Source organism: Macaca mulatta, chromosome 2 (genome assembly GCF_049350105.2).
Source record: "Macaca mulatta isolate MMU2019108-1 chromosome 2, T2T-MMU8v2.0, whole genome shotgun sequence".
NCBI lineage: Eukaryota > Metazoa > Chordata > Mammalia > Primates > Cercopithecidae > Macaca > Macaca mulatta.
The window spans coordinates 154,772,772-154,797,390 of NC_133407.1; the positions used below are offsets into that span (position 1 = coordinate 154,772,772).

At 43.6% G+C, this 24,619-nt stretch overlaps 1 protein-coding gene across 8 annotated transcripts; it reads left to right on the top strand.

Annotated features, from left to right (window-relative positions):
* The first annotated feature begins 8,791 nt into the window (after positions 1-8,791).
* CNBP (CCHC-type zinc finger nucleic acid binding protein) lies at positions 8,792-24,155 on the top strand. Of its 8 annotated transcripts, none has more exons than XM_015130145.3 (5): positions 8,792-8,912; positions 21,557-21,694; positions 21,792-21,884; positions 22,053-22,251; positions 23,072-24,155. In XM_015130145.3, the coding sequence occupies exons 2-5, from the start codon at positions 21,571-21,573 to the stop codon at positions 23,187-23,189; spliced, it is 534 nt and encodes a 177-aa protein (XP_014985631.1). In that variant the 5' UTR covers positions 8,792-8,912; positions 21,557-21,570; the 3' UTR covers positions 23,190-24,155. The 8 variants fall into 8 exon arrangements, with proteins under 8 accessions (XP_014985631.1, XP_077849791.1, XP_077849794.1 ...); XM_077993665.1 differs by having other exon boundaries at positions 21,792-21,882; positions 22,048-22,251; XM_077993668.1 differs by having other exon boundaries at positions 21,822-21,884.
* Positions 24,156-24,619: the final 464 nt, after the last annotated feature.

Sequence of the window (24,619 nt, forward strand, 5' to 3'; positions counted from 1 at the left end):
TTATAATATAAAGCAGAATAAAGTAATGAACTAGATGAGAATGAACATATATATATACACACACACACGCAGATAGATCTTAGAGACACAATATCAAATTTAAAAAGCAAGTTATGGATTGATATTTATTTATTCAACAAATACTTGGGTGCTAACCATGTGTCAGGAGCTGTTCTGGGAGCTAGTAGTACAGCAGAAAACAGACAAAGCAAGATAAAGTTTCTGCTTCACATATCTTACATTATTGAATGGGAACACAAATAAGCAAATAGACACGATACTATTTACATAAAAATGCTAAGGGTGCATGTATGGTTTGGAACATATATCACATGTACACACATACACACACATGTTAATGTATACACCCATTTTTTAACTGCTCCTTGCGGAACAGGGGTACCCTAAAAGCAGTGTGCCTAGGGAAGCCATACTTTTTAAAAAATAATATTTAAGGCCGGGCACAGTGGCTGATGCCCCGTAATGCCAGCACTTTGGGAGGCCAAGGCGGGTGGATCACCTGAGGTCAGGAGTTCGAGACCAGCCTGACCAACAAGGTGAAACCCCGTCTATACTAAAAATACAAAAATTAGCCAGGCGTGGTGGTGTGCACCTGTAATCCCAGCTACTTGGGAGGCTGAGGCAGGAGAATCACTTGAACCTGGGAGGCGGAGGTTGCAGTGAGCCAAGATGGCACCATTGCACTCCAGCCTGGGCAACAGAGCAGGACTCCATCTCAAAAATAAATAAATAAATAAAATCTCGAAAATAATATTTTTAAATGGACTAGAAGGATATACATATTTTTTTTTGGAGACAGGGTCTTGCTATGTTGCCCAAGCTGCTCTTAAACTCCTGAGTTCAAGGGTCCTTCCACCTCAGCCTTCCGAGTAGCTGGGACTACAGGCGCATACCACAGGGCCCAGTTTATACTATTTTTATCATATTGGGAGAAAGGAAAATAAGTAGGACTTGGGTGAGGGTAGTTGAAGGGAATGTTAACTATATTTTCAATTTTTTTTTTTTTTTTTTTTTGAGGCAGAGTCTCACTGTGTCACCCAGGCTGGAGTGCAGTGGCGCGATCTCGGCGCACGCAAGCTCCGCCTCCCGGGTTCACACCATTCTCTTGCCTCAGCCTCCCAAGTAGCTGGGACTACAGGCTCCCACCGCCACGCCCGGCTAATTTTTTGTATTTTTATTAGAGACGGGGTTTCACTGTGTTAGCCAGGATGGTCTCGATCTCCTGACCTCATGATCCACCCGCCTCGGCCTCCCAAGGTGCTGGGATTATAGGCGTGAGTCACCGCACCCAGCCTATATCTGCAATATTTTAATTATATAAAAGCCATTCTTTGGCCAAGTATAAACACAAATGTTTTCTTTTGTAGTTACAATTAATAATTGAAAGATATTTTTATAGTATAAAAATTTAGAGTCTAAGTTAATATTTCATAAATTGAGGTCTGAGCACATTTCTCAAGATTGAAAACTACTGAGGTATTTATTTGCCAAACTCACGAGTGACTAATTTATAAACTAGAATGGCCATTTGTGTTAATTTCCGAAGGGGCTAGAGACTCAATGAACAAATAGGTAATATAAAACCTGGGCTCTCCTTTTCTTATCATCACTGCAATTAATTGCATTAATCAGGCATTAAGCCCCTTATGAGATGTGGCTGGCACCCTAGTTTAGATCATGTTCAAAACATCTGCTCTTTTTGGAATTTGTAGGAACTCTGTGCAACTCTTTAGAGGTCTCCTTTTCTCATTTAAAATGAATAGATTAGGCTAAATATCTGAGATTAGACTAAATACTTTTCTGGATGTTAGATTCTAATTCACCAATTTATATAGTAGTTCCTTTTCAATTTAATCTTTACAAATTTGTTATTATTATTATTATTTTTGAGACGGAGTCTCGTTCTTGTCTCCCAGGCTGGAGTGCAATGGAGCGATCTCAGCTCACTGCAACCCCCCGCTCTGATTCTCCTGCCTTAGCCTTCTGAGTAGCTGGGATTACAGGCACCGGCCACAGCTGGCTAATTTTTTTATTTTTAATAGAGATGGGGTTTCACCATGTTGGCCAGGCTAGTCTCAAACTCTAGACACATAGCTAGAAAGTACTAGAATCAGGATTTCAAGAGTCTGACTCTAAACCCTTTGCAGAGGTTTTGGTTTTTGTTTGTTTGGTTTTTTTTTTCTTGAAATGGAGTCTTGCTCTGTTGCCCAGGCTGGAATGCAATAGCACGATCTCGCCTCGCTGCGAACTCCGCCTCGTGGGTTCAAGCAATTCTCCTGCCTCAGCCTCCCAAGTAGCTGGGATTACAGGCGTGCACTACCATGCCTGGTTCATTTTTTTTTTTTTTTTTTTTTTTTTGAGACAGTCTCGCTCTGTTACCCAGGCTGAAGAGCAGTGGCATGATCTTGGCTCACTGCAACCTCTGCCTCCCAGGTTCAAATGATTCTCCTGTCTCGGCCTCCCGAGTAGCTGGGACTGCAAGTGTGTGCCACCACACCCAACTAATTTTTTTGTATTTTTAGTAGCGACAGGTTTCACCATGTTGGTTAGGTTGGTCTCGAACTCCTGACCTCATGATCCGCCCGTCGCAGCCTCCCAAAGTGCTGTGATTACAGGTGTGAGCCACTGGTGCCAGGCCACAGAGGCTTTTGTTAAGAGTTAAATGAGGCTGGGCACGGTGGCTTATGCCTATAATCCCAGAACTTTGGAAGGTGGAGGAGGATGGACCACTTGAGTTCAGGAGTTTAAGACCAGCCTGGCCAACATGGTGAAACCCTGTCTTTACTAAAAATACAAAAATTATGGCTGGGTGTGGTGGCTCACACCTGTAATCCCAGCACTTTGGGAGGCCGAGGTGGGCGGACCACCTGAGGTCAGGAGTTTGAGACCAGCCTGACCAACATAGTGAAACCTCGTCTCTACTAAAAATACAAAAAACAATACGTGGTGAAACCCTGTCTCTACTAAAAATACAAAAATTAGGTGGGTGTGGTGGCACATGCCTATAATCCCAGCTACTCGGGAGGGAGGCTGAGGCAGGAGAATGGCTTGAACCCGGGAGTCAGAGCTTGCAGTGAGTCGAAATGGCACCACTGCACTCCAGCCTGGCGACAGAGTGAGACTCCATTAAAAAAAAAAAAAAAATATATATATATATATATACATACACACACACACACCCGGGAGGTGGAGGTTGCAGTGAGCCAGGATTGCACCATTGCACTCCAGCCCGGGCAACAATGTGAGACCTCGTCTCAAAAAATAAAAATAAAAAAGTTAGCCAGGCGTGGTGGTGGGTACCTGTAATCCCAGCTACTCCGGAGGCTAAGGCAGGAGAATCACTTGAGCAGGCAGCAGAGGTTGCAGTGAGCTGAGGTTGCACCAGTGCACTTCAGCCTGGATAACAGAGCAAGACATAAATAAATACATAAATCAATTAATTAACCATACCAAAAAACTCCATTATTTTGGTACCTATTACTTAGTTCCAAGTTTAATTAAATTATGTAGATACTTGATATAAAATTACTTTTTAAAAAAAATTAATGCAGCTTCTTTTCTTTTTTTTCTTTTCTTTCTTTTTTCTTTTTTTTGAGATGGGATCTCACTCTGTCACCCAGTTTGGAGCTCAGTGGTACTATCTCGGCTCACTTTAACCTCCACCCTGGGCTCAGGTGATTCTCCCACCTCAGCTTCCTGAGTAGCTGGGACTACAGGCAGGCGCCACCACGTCTGGCTAATTTTCTGTATTTTTGGTAGAGGCAGGGTTTCACTATGTTACCCAGGCTGGTCTCAAACTCCTGAGCTCAAGCAATCTACCTGCCGCAGCCTCTCAAAGTGTTGGAATTACAGGCGTGAGCCACTGCACCTGGCCAGCTATTTTTCTTTTAAGGAAAAAAAGAGGCTGCTCTGCTTATGGAGTAGTCCTTCTTTATTCCTTTCCTTTATACAAAGAAAAAGAAAAAGAATGGGTGGTTTTACTTTGAAACTTTTACTTTGAAACTTTTTTTTTCTTTTGAGATGGAGTCTCGCTCTGTAGCCCAGGTTGGAGTGCAGTGGCGCCATCTCGGCTCACTGCAAGCTCTGCCTTCCGGGTTCACGCCATTCTCCTGCCTCAGCCTCCCGAGTAGCTGGGACTACAGGCACCCGCCACCACGAGGGTCATTTTTTGTATTATTAGTAGAGTCAGGGTTTCACCTTGTTAGCCAGGATGGTCTTGATCTCCTGATCTTGTGATCCACCCGCCTCAGCCTCCCAAAGTACTGAGATTACAGGCATGAGCCATCGCGCCTGGCCTACTTTGAAACTTTTAAAACTATTTGCAAATACAATTTTTCTCTAACCAGTTAGTTTGCAGTAGAGAGTTTCAATTTAAGGTCACAGAGGAGGAAGCCAACTAACTTATAAAATGCTCACTAAATGCTTGGTCAGTGTTTCATATTTTCTTTATCATCAGTTAGCATTCCCTACACCATCACTTTAGAGAGTCAATGGAATTTTATAGGAGTAGGCCTCAGTAACTACTGGGAGGCCAGTAGCACTGTTCAAGCACATGGGCTGTGTTTGAAGCTTGACCTGTCATTTGTTCACTTTCTGACCTTGAGCAGATTACTTAAACTCTCTGTACCTGTTTCCTCATGGGGATAATACAAGTACTTCTAGGGTGTTTGTGAAAACTCATAAAGAGGTTAAAAACATTGCCTGGCATATAGTAAGCACCCAATAAATAAGAATAAGAAATAATATTTGAATAGTAATTATGCCAGAAACTGTTATAAGAGCTGTATCTATATTAACAATTAGCTATTACTAGTATTACTAATTCCTAGTTCAGGATTTAGCTTAGTAAACTTTCTGCTTCAGAAGCAAATATGAGAGGTGAAAACACCAATTTATTCTCCTCAGTCTTAGTTACATACTTTCCAAGTAAAGTCACAGAGCACCATTTCCTTGCTGGCAGGGACAAGACATGGGTTTATATATCACCTATCCCCTCAATTTAAGAGCATGTACTAAGCAGTTGGGCATTTAAGCAGAAATTAAGAGTTGCCAGGTATTGCTGCTCAACTGGTACCCATTTTAGGAATGATGCTGAATCATAGCATTTTAGCTGGTCTTCTCTCAGGACACTTAAGGCTAGTTTTTTGTATTTTTAGTAGAGATGGGGTTTCACCATGTTAGCCAGGATGGTCTCGATCTCCTTACCTCGTGATCCGCCCGCCTTGGCCTCCCAAAGTGCTGGGATTACAGGCGTGAGACACTGCGCCCAGACTTTTTTCTTTTTTTTTTTTTTTGAGATGGCGTCTCCCTCTTTCGCGCAGGCTGAAGTGCAGTGGCCCAATTTTGGCTCACTGCAACCTCCACCTCCCAGGTGCAAGCAATTCTCCTGCCTCAGCTTCTTGAGTAGCTGGGATTACAGGTGCCCACCACCACACTTGGCTATTAGTAGACCTCAGGTGATCCACCTACCTCCACCTCCCAAGTGCTGGGAATTTTTTTGGTTTTTTTTCTTTTCTCTTTTCTTTTTTGGAGACTGAGTCTCACTCTGTTGCCCAGGCTGGAGTGCAGTGGCCCGATCTCGGCTCACTTCAAGCTCTGCCTCTCTGGTTCAAGTGATTCTCCTGCCTCAACCGCTCGAGTAGCTGGGACTATGGGTGCCCGCCACCACGACCGGCTAATTTTTTGTATTTTTAGTAGAGACGGGATTTCACTGTGTTAGCCAGGATGGTCTTGATCTGTTGACCTCGTGATCCGCCTGCCTCGGCCTCCCAAAGTGCTGGGATTACAGCCATGAGCCACCGCACCCGGCCAGTGCTGGGAAGTTTTTTGTATTTTTAGTAGAGACGGGGTTTCACCGTCTTAGCCAGGATGGTCTCGATCTCCTGACCTCGTGATCCGTCCGCCTCGGCCTCCCAAAGTGCTGGATTACAGGCGTGAGCCACCGAACCTGGCCGACACTTAATACTTTCTTATGGCCCTTGTTATCCTGCAAGTTCTTCAAGGGCAAACTCTGTCTTAACTAGTCACCTTTGTAACCCTTGCAATGCTGAGTATGAGACTGAACACTGGAGGAGAGGAGGGGAATAAAACATCTCCAGGGAAGACGAATGTAATGGGAGCCTCTTCAAGTCCCACTGGCAGCTTATCTTTTGAGTGAGCTTTTTCCTATTTTCAAGCATCTCTAGTAAAATAGGTGTACCAAAGGGCATATCCAGGCAATACAAGCCATTGTTGTTAAATTCCACCATACACCTTTTCTGGAGATAGTCATGGTGCCTAACGATCTGCCTGGCTCTATTAATAATAGTCATTACAGAAAGCTGCACGCCAGGTAGAAAGAGCCATTAGCTGTTACTACTCCACTGCCAAGAAGTAAAGACATTATGTTTCCATTTCTTCTACTTAAGTCTTTTAAAACCTATAGAACATTATGTCCAGTATCTCTGTCTCACACTTACTTTCATTTTCTATAGCTGTTAAAATTTTTGTTTTAAATATTAGGAATATTCCATTCATGGGTCTATAATGAACAGCAAACATTTTATAGAGTACCATGGTTGGAATGGTAAACAAAAATAAGTCAGAAAATACTAATTTTTGGTCCTACGGTAATTTTAACTTGTCCTCCTGGTGTGGTGTGGACACACCCAGGTTGGACTTCATACACAGCCTCTTGCATTATATTGACTCATTGTTAGAGCTCAGGAAGTCACTACCTAAGTGTCTGATTGCTACACTACACATTACCTCAAGATACTATGAAGGTTAATCAGATTACAGAGGGGACATCTATAAAGCTGAGTAAGCCTCTTGGTAATAAAACTACATAAATACAAAATACTGTTTTTTATTGGCAGATAATATATCGTGTTTTAGCACAAGACATAAGCTGCTAGGCATGTATTCAATCTGATTGGGATTTGGTTAAATTTGGTTAAAAAATTTTTACCTTAGGTTGCTTCAATTAAAAAAATGTTTAAGGCTGGGTGCGGTAGCTCACACCTGTAATCCTTTCACTTTGGCCTAGTACCGCTTGAGGCCAGGAGTTCAAGACAAGCCTGGCCAACATGGTGAAACCCTATCTCTACTAAAAATACAAAAATTAGCCAGGCGTGGTGGAGGGCGCCTGTAATTGCAGCTACTCAGGAGGCTGAGGCAGAATTGGTCGAACATGGGAGGTGGAGGTTGCAATGAGCTGAGATCGCACTCCAGCCTGGGAGACATAGGGAGACTCGGTCTCAAAAAATAGTAATAGATAAATTTAAAAAGTTCAGCCAGGCGCATTGACTCATGCCTGTAATCCCAGCAGTTAGGGAGGCTGACCACCTCTTTGGGTGGGCGGATCACCTGAGGTCGGGAGTTTGAGACCAACCTGACCAACATGGAGAAACTCCGCTTCTACTAAAAATACAAAATTAGCTGGGCGTGGTGGCGCATGCCTGTAATCCCAGCTACTCTGGAGGCTGAGGCAGGAGAATCTCTTGAATCCGGGAGGTGGAGGTTGCAGTGAGCCGAGATCGTGCCATTACACTCCTGCCTGGGCGACGGAGCGAGCCTCCGTTCTCAAAAAAAAAAAAAGTTTAAAATATCATTGGTCCTTAAAGTTATGCATTCATTCTCTGATAATTGCTATGTTGAACACAATCTCCTGCTTTACAATGATTAAGCACTAATGATTTGAACCCAGGTTTAATGCCTGATTCTCAGCACAGGTGCTCTGCCTTCTCACGAACATGATTTCAAAAATCATAGCACTGGGATTAGGGAGTGGTGGCCCATGCCTGTAATGCCAGCGACAGAGCAAGACCCCACTCTTAAAAAAAAGAAAAAGAAAAAGAAATCATAGTATTGAACTTGGAGGTTTCTCTGAGATTAAACTTGGGACTCTTCCCTTTTTTTTTTGTTTCGAATAAAGCCATTCTAGGATGAGACACAAAATTCTAAATTATAGTTTACAGTTAACAATTTAAATTGGGTTTAATCTTGACAAGACTATCTAGGGCTATATACACAAATCTCTTTTGGAGAAAATACCGTATCTAAACTGAAGTCTATTCCTGAATATGACAGACCAGGTCAAAAGGTTCTCCTGGCCCTCCAGGGGGATGTCACTCACAAACGTGCTAAACGTCACACTCTGGGTCCCACTCCCTTCCATGCTCATGACCTTCCCAGGAAGGCCCCTCGCCCTTACAAGGCACTTTCATCTTGGGAAGATACATCAGTCCTGGCGGAGAAAGGAGCAAGGCCTTCCCCGGCTCACAAAATCAATACAAATCTCAGCCTACATCCCACAGCCGTGACGACCGTGACCTGGCATCCCCTTTTCTGCAAACTTAAATGTTATCTGGAAATCGGGCCTGGCTCTGAAAGCCCAGGGGCTGGCAGGAGCCCGAGAGGGGGAGAAACTTTCTGCGGCCCCAAGCTAATCGCAGTCACTGCACCGAGACCCGTCCCCTGGCATCCCTTTGCTCCAGCTGACAAGACAGACCACCAAGGTCAGCCAGATTTCCACCCAGTCCGGCCGGGCCCGGACCCAGCTGGGAACCGCCCGAGAAGCATCGGGACCTGGATCCCGGCGGGAAAGGCCGCGCCCGGGGCACAGCGGGTAAGGCCGCGGCGCGCAGAAGCACTCGCCCCGCCCCGCGCCGCGCTCTGGATGGGCGGCCCTCCCACGGGCGACACTGATTGGACTACCGAACCCCGCGCGCTGATTGGCCGCGTGGGCGAGGCGGAGGAGAGCCGTGCGCAGCGGCGTATGTGGGGCCGTGTGCAGACCCGCGTGTGGCGCAGGCAAGGACCCTCAAAATAAACAGCCTCTACCTTGCGAGCCGTCTTCCCCAGGCCTGCGTCCGAGTCTCCGCCGCTGCGGGTCCGCTCCGACGCGGAAGGTGAGGGCTGGGGGAGGGGGCCGACACTGAGGGAGCCGCAGTGCGGGCCGGGTCTGTGGCGGACAGAGAGGGTAGGGAGCGGCGAGGCGGCGATGGCGGCGGCACTTTGGCCTGCGCCGCTGCTGCGTCAGGCGGGAAGCTCGGCTGCTGCCGCCGCCGCCTCGGACCCGGGTTTCTGGCGCACCGCTGTCGGACGACACTCTTGTCCTTTCTTCGTCCTGAAAAGCTGGGTCGCCGAGCATGCGGGTCTCTCGGCGCCAGGGCCGCACCCCAGGCCGCAGAGGAGGCCTGCCCGTGCGCCCTTGGGGCCGAGGCCCTGACGCTTCAAGGGTCGCGGAATGAGGGGTCGAGAGTGGATTTGGCGGGAACTCACTGGAAGGAGTCCGTGTGGTGGGGAAAGGCTCCGACGAAGGGGGGATGGGGTGGGTATAGTCGTGCCGGCCATGTGCTGGGGTCGTGCGCCTGGCGGGCCATGTGCCAAGGGTTTTGGTGGCCTTAGAAAAGGGTTTTTAGGCCGGGCGCGGTGGCTCACGCCTGTAATCCCAGCGCTTTGGGAGGCCGAGGCGGGCGGATCACGAGGTCAGGAGTTCGAGACCAGCCTGGTCAACATGGTGAAACTCTGTCTCTACTAAAAACACAAAAATTAGCCGGGCATGGTGGCGGGCTTCTGTAATCCCAGCTACTCGGGAGGCTGAGACAGGAAAATCGCGTGAACCCGGGAGGCGGAGGTTGTGATGAGCCGAGATAGCGCCACTACAGCCTGGGCAACAGCGAGACTCCGTCTTTAAAAAAAAAAAAAAAAAAAAAAAGGATTCTTGAAGGAGCCCTTGTGTTTGGGGTGGCGAGACACTGCTGGAAGACTTGGGAGCCTTTAGTGTTTATACTCCCCGTAGTTGATAGTTTCCCGGTTCTTGAATTTTTATCATTTAAATACTAAGTTGCTTGTTTTATATTACCATTCGAAAAGAGGCTGATGGGGCTCACTTTCCCTGAGTCAACACGATTTAAGTTGCTGGGATCCTTTAAAAGTGCCATTACCAGAAAAAACACGAATTTGTCAAAGCTCCAAAACCACAGCAGCGGGCGGTAGTCTGCATCATTTCTTGGATTAATGAAACAGATGTAATTACAAACGAGACACGAAATTCAACTAGCCCCCCTCCATCTAGATTTTTCCATATCGTGAGAACCTATTTTAGAATGGCATAATGGTCCACATTTGGGTTTAGGTGTTGATTTTATTATGGGTAAGGCTTGTGCTTGTTCCCACATGTTAACCACATGGCCTCAGCCACAGGGCACTTCCAAAGGAAGTAACTGCTTCTGGTCTTGGGGGTCTTGTGAAAAGAGAACATTGCTCAGTAATCGTCTGTGATTTCAGCTAGTGTGTTTCAGGCATTATTCAGAAGGACTCAGAAGAGGTAAGAGAAACCAAAACTGAACTCGTTTTTTGTCCTTTTCAAAGTGAAGGAGGTCTAATGAATATCCCCATCTTGCTTTTAAATTAAAATTTTAAAAGTAGATTTTTTTCCCCCTTTCCTATTGTTTGACCCAATTTTGGAGTGAAAGGTAACCAGTTACTATTTCCATTCGAATTTAAATTAGCAATTTTATGTTGTTTGCTCAAGCAGTATAACGAGTGTAGAGCTTTGAGGGTTTCAAAAAGATACGAAATGTACCTCTTATCTCCTGGGCTTCCCCCTCCCCCCTCCTACATAGTTTTAAATGCTTCTAATGAGTTACTTTGGTTAAGGATAATCAAACACCTGTAAACTGCCAGGATCCTAGGTACATGCTGTTTTTAGTTTGAGCAGCCTGATTTTTGTCTACAAGAGCTCTTTGTGTATTGGAATATAAAAGGAATAATTTATTACATTCCCAAGGGTAGAATTAAAGACTTAAGTTTTTCAGATTTCATCTCTTGATAACAGTTTTCCTTTAAAAAAGTAACAGTTTGTTTTTCTGAGGAACTAAAGGTCCACTTTTTCATATTGGTAACAGTAAAGGTAATGTATTTCAAACAGGTGATGCAGTCTGTAAAATATTTTGAACCAAATCAGTGGAAGACCAGGGTTTTTCTTTTTTTCTTTTTCTTTTTTTTTTTGAGACGGAGTCTCACACTGTCACCCAGGCTGGAGTGCAGTGGCCTGATCTCAGCTCACTGCAGCCTCCGCCTCGCGAATTCAAGCGATTCTCTTGCCTCCCCAGCTCCCCAGTAGCTGGGATTACAGGCGCCCACCACCACGCCCAGCTAAGTTTTGTATTTTTAGTAGAGACGGGGTTTCACCATGTTGGCCAGGCTGGTCTCGAACTTCTGACCTTGTGATCCGCCTCCCAGAGTGCTAAGATTACAGGCGTGAGCCACCGTACCCGGCCGGGTTTTTCTTAAACTGGCATTTGAACATCTGGAACAGGCAGGGAGATGTCTTTTTTGAAGTATAAATGTGTTTTGTTATATGATCTGTAACAATTCTACTTGTCTCTTTTGAGAGTCTTTCTCTGTTGGCCAGGCTGGAGTGCAGTGGCACAATCTTGGCTCACTGCAACCTCCGTCTCCCGGGCTTAAGCAATTCTCCTGCCTCAGCCTCCCGAGTAGCTGGGATTACAGGCGTATGCCACCATGCCCGGCTAATTTTTGTATTTTTTTTTTTTTTTTTTTTTGGTAGAGATGGGGTTTCACCATGTTGGCCAGGCTGGTCTCCATCTCCTGACCTCAGGTAATCCACCCGCCTTGGCCTCCCAAAGTGCTGGGATTACAAGGCCTGAGCCACTGTGCCTGGTCGATAATTCTACTTGTCTTTTAAAGTTCAATAAAAATATGTGGCATGTATATGGGATAGTACCAAACTGGTGCCTAAAAGCAATGACACCACCATTGGACTAATTGGAATGATTTTTCTGTTGGCTGAAGATTTGACCACAGAGAGGTTTTGCTTTTTTTTCCTTGCAGGAATGAAAAATTAAAAAAAAAAAATAGTTCTTTTTTCTCTTCCTAGCCTCTTGACAGTAAGTAGAGAGTGAGAAGAATGATGCCAAGGCATCCTGACCTGCTACGTGGAGAACGCTCTTTCTCACTTAATAGAACTCCTATTCTGGCAGTGTCAGATGCTGCTGCAGCAAGGGAATGCTATTAAGTGATTGCAGTAAGCTATGCAGCATTTTCATGTTTAAAACTACTGGGATAATAAAGTGAGAACTTGAGGCCACCAAATTTCAAGTTGTAATTAGAAGGATTTTGTTAATTAGGAATATGAGTGCTACAGTGATCACCTGTAAATACAAATGAGGTGTTAACTAGTGAATCAAGTTGCCAGTGTTTGTGTGTTTGGTGAGACTCCTAAGTTCTGCCATGAAGTTAAAGAAAATACCTGTCTTGGCCGGGCGCGGTGGCTCACGCCTGTAATCCCAGCACTTTGGGAGGCCGAGACGGGCGGATCACGAGGTCAGGAGATCGAGACCATCCTGGCTAGCACGGTGAAACCCCATCTCTAGTAAAAAATACAAAAAACTAGCCGGGCGAGGTGGCGGGCGCCTGTAGTCCCAGCTACTCGGGAGGCTGAGGCAGGAGAATGGCATAAACCTGGGAGGCGGAGCTTGCAGTGAGCTGAGATCCGGCCACTGCACTCCAGCCTGGGCGACAGAGGGAGACTCCGTCTCAAAAAAAAAAACAAAAACAACAACAACAACAACAAAAAAACCTGTCTTAAGATTCGAGAAACCTGTGTGAATGAATTAAAAGTAATTATGACTGTAGATTTTTTTTTAAAGCTATCAGTTCTAGTTTTACTTTGGTTTTTATCTAAAGAGAAATACAGAATGAATACAGCATTACAATTCAAATGTGTGGCTTTTTTTAAGTTACTAGATATATAGTAGTAATACTTTGATGTAATATTTTGAAGAAAGGAGTGAATTGGTATAATTCCCTACTTTAAAAATATTACACAATAGCATTTTTGTCATATATTATCATAGCATTTTTGCGTACTTTACCACTTATTTTTTTTTTTTTTTTTCTTGAGATGGAGTCTTGCTCTGTCACCCAGGCTGGAATACAATGGCAGGATCTCAGCTCACTGCAAGCTCTGCCTCCTGGGTTCAAGCCATTCTCCTGCCTCAGCCTCCTGAGTAGCTGGGACCATAGGCATGTGCCACCACGCCCGGCTAATTTTTGTGTTTTTAGGTTTTTTGGAGATGGAGTCTTGCTCCGTCATCCACACTGGAGTGCAAATGGCATGATCTCAGCTCACTGCAACCTCCACCTCCTGGGTTCAAGTGATTCTCTTGCCTCACTCTCCTGAATAGCTGAGATTATAGGCACGCACCACGATGGCCAGCTAATTTTTGTATTTTTAGTGGAGACAGGATTTCACCATTTTGGCTAGGCCGCCGACCTCAAGTGATCTTTTCGCCTTGGCCTCCCAGAATGCTGGGATTACAGGCATGAGCCACTGTGCCCGGCCTCAAGTCTTAACCAAAGCCTTTGCAGAGGATTTAGAGCGAGACTCTTGAAATCCTGATTGTAGTACTTTCTAGCTGTGTGGCTTTGGGTAAGTCACTTGGTGTCAGATTTTCTTATTTTTTATCTTTTTGAGATGGAGTCTCGCACTGTCGCCCAGGCAACCTCCGCCTCCTGGGTTCACACCATTCTCCTGTCTCAGCCTCCTGAGTAGCTGGGTCTACAGTTGCCTGCCACCACGCCCAGCTAATTTTTTGTATTTTTAGTAGAAATGGGGTTTCACCGTGTTAGCCAGGATAGTCTTATATCTCTTGACCTTGTGATCCGCCCACCTCGGCCTCCCAAAGTGCTGGGATGACAGGCATGAGGCATTGCACCCAGCCAATGTCAGATCTTGAGTTTGTCATTAAAATGGAGCAAGAAGACATAACTTGTAAGGTTGTAAGATTATAGATATGTTTACTAATGCCTGACTCATAGATACCCAGCTATTAATTAAAACCCTTCAAGAATTCAGGGCAGGCAGAAATGGATATAATTAACCAAGGTCAGGCAGTAAATGCAGGAACCAGGATAAAAATATAGAATTGCTCCCGGGTAAGTATTCTGTTTTCCATTATTCTGGCTAGAATGCGGGTAATACAGAATGTATATTGCTTCCTTTCATTGCTTTTTTTTTTTTAGGCGGAGTTTTGCTTTTGTTGTGGTGGTATCTCAGCTCACTGCAGCCCTTGCCCTGTGGGGTGCGGTGGCTCACGCCTGTAAGCCCAGCACTTTGGGAGGCCGAGGCAGGTGGATCATGAGGTCAGGAGATTGAGACCATCCTGGCTAACACGGTGAAACCCTGTCTGTACTAAAAATACAAAAAAAAAAAAAAAAGGTAGCCAGGCGTGGTAGCGGGCACCTGTAGTCCCAGCTACTGGGGAAGCTGAGGCAGGAGATTGGAGTGAACCTGGGAGGTGGAGCTTGCAATGAGCCGAGATCACGCCACTGCACTCCAGCGTGGGCAACAGAGTGAGACTGTGTCTCAAAAAAAAAAAAAAAAGTCTGAAGTGTTTTACTACCATGTTGAAACACCAAACTGACTTAATGGAGCATAATAATGCATATATACATTCAGAGGGCAAAAGCTCCAATATGGTCTAAATGGAATTAAGTGAACAACATGAATGAGTCAGGGATAACCCTGAGCTTGCAAAAAGTAAGGATATATACAAATGTGAATGTGTACAGCAGTGTTAGGAAAACCATATAAAGTAATAAAGATAGCCAGAATCATACCCTTCTTTGCTAGTGTCATTTTTATCTCCAACTTTCCTGTTGCTACTTTATTTTAAATGTATTTTGTAGGACCGAGTTATGATCATTCTATTTATTAGAACCCTGATTGTTAGTCTTGACCACATACTATTAGATTTTAGTAGTTTACTAGATTTGTTCTTAATAGTATGGTAAAATTACGTTAAGGAAGACAAATTTAGTAACCATTTGTGGTTTCTTTAATTCCAAGATAAGTTCAAAATTTTAAAAATAGTTACCCCTCTTAGTTTAGCATACATGGCTCCTCAGTGAATCCGTCAGTCTTGTCAGACCTTTTTTTTTTTTTTTTTTTTTTTTTTTGGAGACGGACTCTCACTCTCACCCAGCTGGAGTGCAGTGGTGCGATCTGGGCTCAATGCAAACTTTGCCTCCTGGGTTCAAACAATTCCTGTGCGTCAGCCTCCTGAATAGTAGGGATTACAGGCACACGCCACAACGTCCAGCTAATTTTTGTATTTTTAGTAGAGACAGGGTTTCACCATGTTGGCCAGCTGGTCTCAAACTCCTGACCTCAGGTGATCCATCTGCCTTGGCCTCCCAAGATGCTGGGATTACAGGCGTGGGCCACCCGGCCTGGTCCAGACCTTCTGTTGACTGTCTTAGTCATTTCTTCTCTTGCCTCGCATGCCCTGTGCTCCTGCCACCCTTTAAAGTGGTTTGTATCATAAAAATTTGATACACAAAAATTGAAACTTAGGACAAATACCTTGATGTCTGGTAGTTGAAAATGTGAACTGATTTGGAAATCACCAGTTTTTCTCCTCTTAATCTCTTTTCCATTCCATTCAGGAAATAGACTGTAAGATGGGAAACAAGTAGAAGCAGTTAGTCTCACTCTAAACCTGCTATGTAATAGACATTGGACTGAGTTCTGTCTACTGTCTGTAAGCAGTCTAAGGTAATTGGCAAAAGTGGAAAGAATATGTACCTAGAAGACAAAAACTTTGGTTATTAAATTGAATATATATTAAGCACAAGGTACTGTGTAACAATTCTTACCACACATCAGTTTTATTATTTCCCTTTTACAAGTAAGACAGAGATGGGTAGTCAGATGTCTTTGAGGTAACACAGCAAGTAGTTAAACTGGGTTAAGTGATTAACCCAGGTTGAGTGTGGTTCCAAAATCTCTTACGGTGTCAGGCAGGCTACATCAGTGCAGTATACATATATCAGGTTTCATGAAAATTTTTTTCCAGAGAAAACAAACCCAAGGAACCTTTAGTAACTGGTCCCTTATATTAGTGGTTTTTAGCAAAAGGAAGAAAATAAGTGTTTTCCAGCTGCCTGACAAAAGTGAAAAACATTTTATTTTTTATTGAAGTTAGTATGTATGTTTTGTAGCATTGCATAAAATAGTACTGAAGTCTAATTGATTATGAATTCTTGGACTAATAGAACCTGGATGACAAATTAGAGGTTCTGGTCTGGCTGCTGGCTTTTTTAGTTGTCTTGGGTGTAAATTTCCTAGCCACACGTGGGGATGGTGTTAGATAATCTGAAAAAAATATAATTTTCATGGTTTTATGATTCAGCAGTTTTCTTCCTTTGATATTTTCTAGTCTTTACTTTATTATAGACTGGAATCCCAAAAATAACAATTACAAGTAGAAGATACTTCTGTTACTGGATTTGTAAAAAAGTTACATTGGAAATGTCCTTTGAGTGGTTGGCCCTGATCCCTGTCAGAAGCTGAAAGTTGTGGATCCTAAATTCATTTGGGCAGAATCTTACCTATGGTTTCAGAAAGCTGAGAGCTTCAGAGAGTGACTGTAGTCAGTCCTTAGTGAATACCAAATTGAGAATACATCATTACTTTAAATTAATGGTGCAGTAACTCTGGTGACTGATAGCAGTAATTTAGATGCATTGTTGTTAGTACTTGATTAGATTGGATTGGGTCAGTAGTTTCATTCACCAAATTACTAAAGACCCCTGCCCCCCCCAAAAAAAATTAATTAAAATACTGAGTTACATGATGGCTACTAAAAGGATAACTGTATGGGATGTTCGATGATTCAAAGGTTAATTACTTGGTCTCTACCTTCAAGGAATATGATACAAGGCAATGTGGTACTGCCATTAGACAGATATTAACAGAGTGTCCTGGGACTTAATAGGAAGGATAGTTCCAGGCTGGGAGATGTAGTCAGATTCTTTTATAGAGTTGGCATTTGAGTTGGCCCACGAAGATTGGAAAAAGTTGTGACAGGTGGAAAAGGAGCAGGGGAGACCAGGACAGTGCAGTGAGAATCCAGCCAGGAGCAGTCATAGGCAATGAGACAGACTCATGGAGCCATGATTCTCAGCTGTCTTACCTTACCTTAGTTTTCCTAAGGAATATCATGGAATTCTGTAAAGACCTTTAAACTAAATACACTCATATGAGATGAGTGCTAGGATCGGGACCTGCTGCCTAATATAAGTAGTGTGAGTCTAAAACATTGTGGAAAGCAGTTAGTTTAATAATGTTGTTGTTGGGTGTTTTTTTTTTTTTTTTTTTTGAGATGGAGTCTCGCTCTGTCGCCCAGGCTGGAGCGCAGTGGCCAGATCTCAGCTCACTGCAAGCTCCGCCTCCCGGGTTCACGCCATTCTCCTGCCTCAGCCTCCCTAGTAGCTGGGACTACAGGCGCCGCCACCTCGCCTGGCTAGTTTTTTGTATTTTTAAAGTAGAGACGGGGTTTCACCATGTTAGCCAGGCTGGTCTCGATCTCCTGACCTCGTGATCCGCCCGCCTCGGCCTCCCAAAGTGCTGGGATTATAGGCGTGAGCCACCACGCCCGGCCAATAATGTTAAAGAGACAAGCCTATCACAAGGGACCAGTTACCAGTGAAACTGTAGACCACCTGATTCACTCTGATAGGGTTGGCCAAAGGGAGGAGAGGACAGATTGCGTACATAGTACCTAAGGACACTGAAAGACCTCTTTAAAAAGCATGTCATATTGATGATGTTTGAAGGCTATTAATGTTTTTCTTCCCTTTTAAGGCTTAGTGTTTTGTTTTTGTTTTCTTTATTAGCATTAATTTACTCTAGTAAAATTATATGTGACTAAAAGCGGCAAAACAGGCTGGGCGCAGTGGCTCACGCCTGTAATCCCAGCACTTCAGGAGACCAAGGCAGGCAGATCACGAGGTCAGGAGGTCAAGACCATCCTGGCCAACATGGTGAAACTTGTCTCTACTAAAATACAAAAAATTAGCTGGGCATAGTGGTGCACGCCTGTAGTCCCAGCTATGCGGAGGCTGAGGCAGGGGAATTGCTTGAACCCGGGAGGTTAAGGTTGCAGTGAGCCAAGATTGTGCCACCATATTCCAGCCTGGTGACAGAGCGAGACTCCGTCACAAAAAAAAAAAAGGCAAAACATGTAAAACTTTTGTTCTAGTGTGCAAAGTTCTGCCTTTGCCACTGAGGTGCGTATCTTTTTTACAGAACATTTTTGTTTTTTGAGACGGAGTCTCGTTCTGTCGCCCAGGCTGGAGCGCAGTGGCCCGATCTCAGCTCACTGCAACCTCCGCCTCCCAGGTTCAGGCGATTCTCCTGCCTCAGCCTCTCTCAAGTAGCTCGGACTACAGGTGCGCACCGCCACACCCGGCTAATTTTTTTATTTTAGTAGAGTTGGGGTTTCACCATGCTGGCCAGGATGGTCTTGATCTCCTGACCTCACGATCCACCTGCCTCCCAAAGTGCTGGGCTTACAAGCGTGAGCCACCGCGTCTGGCCTAATCTTGTATTTTTAGTAGAGATGGAGTTTTACTGTGTTGTTCAGACTGATCTCAAACTCTTGACCTCAGGTGATCCTCTTGCCTTGGCGTCCAAAGTGCTGGGATTACAGGTGTGAGCCACTGTGCCCAGCCTTGTTTTGTTTTGTTTTGTTTTGTTTTTTGAGACAGAGTCTTGCTGCCCAGACTGGAGTGCAGTGGCGCAATCTCAGCTGACTGCAAGCTCCGCCTCCCAGGTTCACTCCATTCTCCTGCCTCAGCCTCCTGAGTAACTGGGACTACAGGCGCCAGCCACCACGCTTGGCTAATTTTTTTTTTTTTTTTTTTTTTTTTTTTTTGTATTTTTAGTAGAGACGGAGTTTCACCATGTTAGCCAGGATGGTCTCCATCTCCTGACCTCATGATCCACCTGTCTTGGCCTCCCAAAGTGCTGGGAGTACAGGCGTGAGCCACCGCGCCCAGCCTGGTTTTGTATTTTAAACAAGATGTATCTTGTTTAAATATCAAATTATAAAATATTCAGGCCTTGCAGATTGTCTGGATTATACTTTAAAAGTAATCATTTATGTGTAAATAATTTCTTGAGAGCAATAGTTAAATGAGCTCAACTGGAGAAGATAGACTATTTTATATGCCTTTTTTTTTTTTTTTTTTTTTTGTGTGTGTGTGTGTGAGACAGAATTTCGCTCTTGTAGCCCAGGTTGGAGTGCAATTGTGTGATCTCGGCTCACTGCCACCTCTACCTCCTGGGTTCAAGCAATTCTCCTGCCTCAGCCTCCCGAGTAGCTGGGATTATAGGCATGCGCCACCAAGCCTGGCTAATTTTGCATGTTTAGTAGAGATGAGGTTTCACCATGTTGGCCAGGCTGATCTCGAACTCCCAACCTCAGGTGATCTGTCTTCCTCGGCCTCCCAAAGCGCTGGGATTACAGATGTGAGCCACTGCACCCAGGCTGCCATTCATTTTTTTTTTTTTTTTTTTTAATCCTGACTCTTCCCTTTGGTGGAAACTGGCAAATACTTTACATAATTTAAGATGCTTGATACTAGTATAGTTAAGAAAGAATGATTACAAAGCAGATACTGTTTGAAATTCTGTGAAAATCTGTTTTTAATCTCCTTCACTGGCTGGTTTCTTCTGACTAGAAATATGTTTTTTGCATCTGAAAGCACCAATAACTCAGCCAAATGATTTTTTTTGGTAATATGTTTGTAGGCAAGTGGCAAGAGTTAGTAAAAAGTTAAACAGTTACTGAAAGTGGAGAACCTTGCCATTTTTCTGACTGCCTTTTGGGTCTTTGGTGTTGTGGTTGGGTTAGCTAATTCCATTATCCAGTCAGTTTTACTCAGTTGGAAATACGTTTTTCTAGATGATGATGCCTGTGCTTAGGTTTGAGAGGATGTTTAAAATACGACTTTGTGTGCCATTGTTTGACAATGGAATTCAGAGTAAAAATATTGAGATATGGAAGTGTGAAAATATAGTTACATTGTTTTCATTCCATTCTATTCCATTTCATTCTATTTTAAGAATAGCCTCAATTTATTTTTAGATTATTACATAAGAAGTACAAAATCCATTTGCTTTAGTGGGAGTTTTATTTTTATTTTAAAATGATACCCAATTAAAGGAGTTTATTATGAAATTCTAAGTTGCATTGTTTAAAATGGAAAATTACAGAAACATTTGGAAAGGGGAGAATAAAAGAAAAGAAAACAAAACACAAATTTTCCCAGTGCTGTATGTGCCATTATTAGCGCTTTGGTGTAACTTATGGTCATTTTCCTAGTGTTTTTATTATACAGTCGTCTCTTGGTATCTGTGGATAAGTGGTTCCACGAACTCCCTCAGATACCAAAATCCTCCTATGTTCAAGTCCCTGATATAAAATAGTGTACTACTTGCATTAGAACCTTTGCACATCTTTTTATATACTTTAAAATCATCTCTACATTACTTATAATACCTAACACAATGTAAATGCTGAATAAGTAGTTGTTAGCATATTGTTTAGGGAATAATGGCAAGAAAAGTCTGCATATTCAATACAGATGCAACTTTTTTTTCCACTGAATATTTTTATTCCCAGGTTGGTTGAATCCATGGATGCAGAACCCATGGATATAGAGGGCCTACTGTAGTTGTACCATCTAGAGATAAAATTTGTATCTTGCATTTGTTTTAACATACCTGTTCTAAGGAATATCTCAGTCACCAGGCAAGTGCTGCAGTATAACTAGGTACTGTATCAGGTGCTAAGGTTAAGAGTATTTTCCTTCACTGACTCCTCACTCTGAGAGTCCATTTTCTGTGTGCGTGTGTGTGTGTGTATGTCTTACTTTGTCCCCTAGACTGGAGTGCAGTGACGTGATCTCTGCTCACTGCAACCTCCACCTCTCAGGTTCAAGTGATTCTTCTGCCTCAGCCTCCTGAGTAGCTGGGATTATAGGCGCATGCCACCATGCCCGGCTATTTTTTGTACTTTTAATAGAGACGGAATTTCGCCATGTTGGCCAGGCTGGTGTCAAACTCCTGACCTCAGATAATCCACCTGCCTCGGCCTCCCAAAGTGCTAGGATTACAGGTGTGAGCCACCGCGCCTGGCCACTACCAATTATTTGTTCTCATAATGGATTTTCACTGACCCTAACCCTGTAAATTCCATCACTTCCATCAATAACTATTAACGTGTGTATTATAGTAGGTCTATAATAAGCATGTAGTTGTATGATTATTTTATTTTTTTGAGATGGAGTCTCACTCTGTTGCCCAGGCTGGAATCCTGTGGCACCATCTCAGCTCACTGGAAGCTCCGCCTCCCGGGTTCACTCCATTCTCCTGCCTCAGCCTCCCAAAGTAGCTGGGATTACAGGCACCCGCCACCTTACCCGGCTACTTTTTGGATTTTTAGTAGAGATGGGGTTTCACCATGTTAGCCAAGATGGTCTCGATCTCATGATCCACCTACCTTGGCCTCCCAAAGTGCTGGGATTACAGGCCTGAGCCTCTGCACCCAGCTATTTAACTGATATATTAGCTAGCTTTCTCCCCCAGAATAGTTTTCCAAAAATACATTTAATGGAGAATAAAAGTTAAAAGAACTTTCAGTGGTTTAATGTTGTTACTTTTAATATTTCAAAGATCTGACTGCAGCCATGAGCAGCAATGAGTGCTTCAAGTGTGGACGATCTGGCCACTGGGCCCGGGAATGTCCTACTGGTGGAGGCCGTGGTCGTGGAATGAGAAGCCGTGGCAGAGGTGGTTTTACCTCGGATAGAGGTATTTTGTCGAATAGAAAAATTTGAAGTACTTCAGTATTTGTTAGTATCAAGACTGGTCTGACTAGCCAAATTCTCTTTGTTTTTGCTCAAAACAGGTTTCCAGTTTGTTTCCTCATCTCTTCCAGACATCTGTTATCGCTGTGGTGAGTCTGGTCATCTTGCCAAGGATTGTGATCTTCAGGAGGATGGTAAGTATTTAACACTTCCTTTTTATCCCCCTCTAGAGTTTGGAGAGGTGAGCACATGCAACTGCGTATAGCATTTCCACCTTTGAGGTTTTATATTGTACAATTTAAAACATAACACTTTGTAAAGGTTTTATAGTCTTGGTCTGTTTCTTTTCCTTATTGTTGAAGCCTGCTATAACTGCGGTAGAGGTGGCCACATTGCCAAGGACTGCAAGGAGCCCAAGAGAGAGCGAGAGCAATGCTGCTACAACTGTGGCAAACCAGGCCATCTGGCTCGTGACTGCGACCATGCAGATGAGCAGAAGTGCTATTCTTGTGGAGAATTCGGACACATTCAAAAAGACTGCACCAAAGTGAAGTGCTATAGGTAAGGTGTCAGAATGTTGTTAGAAGAAAACTCATTGCAGAGATTCTTCCAGAAATGAATTAGCTATAAATGGAAGGGCCTTAATAAATTCAGTGAAAGTTAGCTGTGACCAGATAAGACCAATTTTCACCATACATAACTGGCAGTCTGTCTGTATATAATTCTGTATTCTGCCCTGATATCCTGTGGCTTATGGTACAAGGACAGTTTTCACAACTGGATTTTTTTTTTTTTTTGAGACAGAGTTTCGCTCTGTCCCCCAGGCTGGAGTGCAGTGACCGGATCTCAGCTCACTGCAAGCTCCGCCTCCCGGGTTTACGCCATTCTCCCGCCTAGGCCTCCCGAGTAGCTGGGACTACAGGCGCCCGCCACCTCGCCCGGCTAGTTTTTTGTATTTTTTAGTAGAGACGGGGTTTCACCGTGTTAGCCAGGGTGGTCTCGATCTCCTGACCCTGTGATCCGCCCGTCTCGGCCTCCCAAAGTGCTGAGATTACAGGCTTGAGCCACCATGCCCAGCCTAACAACTGGATTTTTTTAATACGTAAAAATAAGAGTGTTACAGTTTGAAACTTCCAGAGACTTCATAGAAAACTCTATAATTAATACACATAAATCTTTTATCATGTAACCAGAAATCTTTGCCTGTTTGTGACATGTAAAGTATATAATTTGATAAATGTTGTGTACATATCTGTGAAACCTTAGGGGTTAATTGCATGAAGACAAGGATCAGGCGTTTTGTTCGGCATCGTGACTGTTGCTTTGGTAGACAGTTTTGTTCTGAGGCCCATTGTGAAAAGTATTTTAATTTCTTTTTTAGGTGTGGTGAAACTGGTCATGTAGCCATCAACTGCAGCAAGACAAGTGAAGTCAACTGTTACCGCTGTGGCGAGTCAGGGCACCTTGCACGGGAATGCACAATTGAGGCTACAGCCTAATTATTTTCCTTTGTCGCCCCTCCTTTTTCTGATTGATGGTTGTATTATTTTCTCTGAATCCTCTTCACTGGCCAAAGGTTGGCAGATAGAGGCAACTCCCAGGCCAGTGAGCTTTACTTGCCGTGTAAAAGGAGGAAAGGGGTGGAAAAAACCGACTTTCTGCATTTAACTACAAAAAAAAGTTTATGTTTAGTTTGGTAGAGGTGTTATGTATAATGCTTTGTTAAAGAACCCCCTTTCCGTGCCACTGGTGAATAGGGATTGATGAATGGGAAGAGTTGAGTCAGACCAGTAAGCCCGTCCTGGGTTTGTTGAACATGTTCCCATGTAGGAGGTAAAACCAATTCTGGAAGTGTCTATGAACTTCCATAAATAACTTTAATTTTAGTATAATGATGGCCTTGGATTGTCTGACCTCAGTAGCTATTAAATAACATCAAGTAACATCTGTATCAGGCCCTACATAGAACATACAGTTCAGTGGGAGTAAACAAAAAGATAAACATGCGTGTTAATGGCTGTTCGAGAGAAATCGGAATAAAAGCCTAAACAGGAACAACTTCATCACAGTGTTGATGTTGGACACATAGATGGTGATGGCAAAGGTTTAGAACACATTTTTTTCAAAGACTAAATCTAAAACCCAGAGTAAACATCAATGCTCAGAGTTAGCATAATTTGGAGCTATTCAGGAATTGCAGAGAAATGCATTTTCACAGAAATCAAGATGTTATTTTTGTATACTATATCACTTAGACAACTGTGTTTCATTTGCTGTAATCAGTTTTTAAAAGTCAGATGGAAAGAGCAACTGAAGTCCTAGAATATAGAAATGTAATTTTAAACTATTCCAATAAAGCTGGAGGAGGAAGGGGAGTTTGACTAAAGTTCTTTTTTGTTTCAAATTTTCATTAATGTATATAGTGCAAAATACCATATTAAAGAGGGGAATGTGGAGGACTGAAAGCTGACAGTTTGGACTTTTCTTTTTGTACTTAAGTCATGTGTTCAATAATTAAAATTGCTGTTAAAAGGATGTATAGGATTTAGATACTTGTGCAAAGCTATAGAAAATTCTCTTTGTAATGCATTATAATAATGCCCTTGAGTTCTGTGTTCAGTCTGAACAAGTTTTTTGGTGGTGGTGGTTTTGTTTTATTTTGGAGATGGAGTCTTGCTCTGTTGCCCAGGCTGGAGTGCAGTGATGGAATCTCGGCTCACTGCAACCTCCACCTCCCAGGTTCAAGCAATTCTCCTGCCTCAGCCTCCTGAGTAGCTGGGATTACAGGCACCTGCCACCACGCTCTGCTAATTTTTTGTATTTTTAGTTGAGACGGGGTTTCACCATGTTGGTCGGGCTGGTCTCAAACTCCTGACCTCAGGTGATCCACCTGCCTCCCCCTCCCAAAGTGCTAGTATTACAGGCGTGA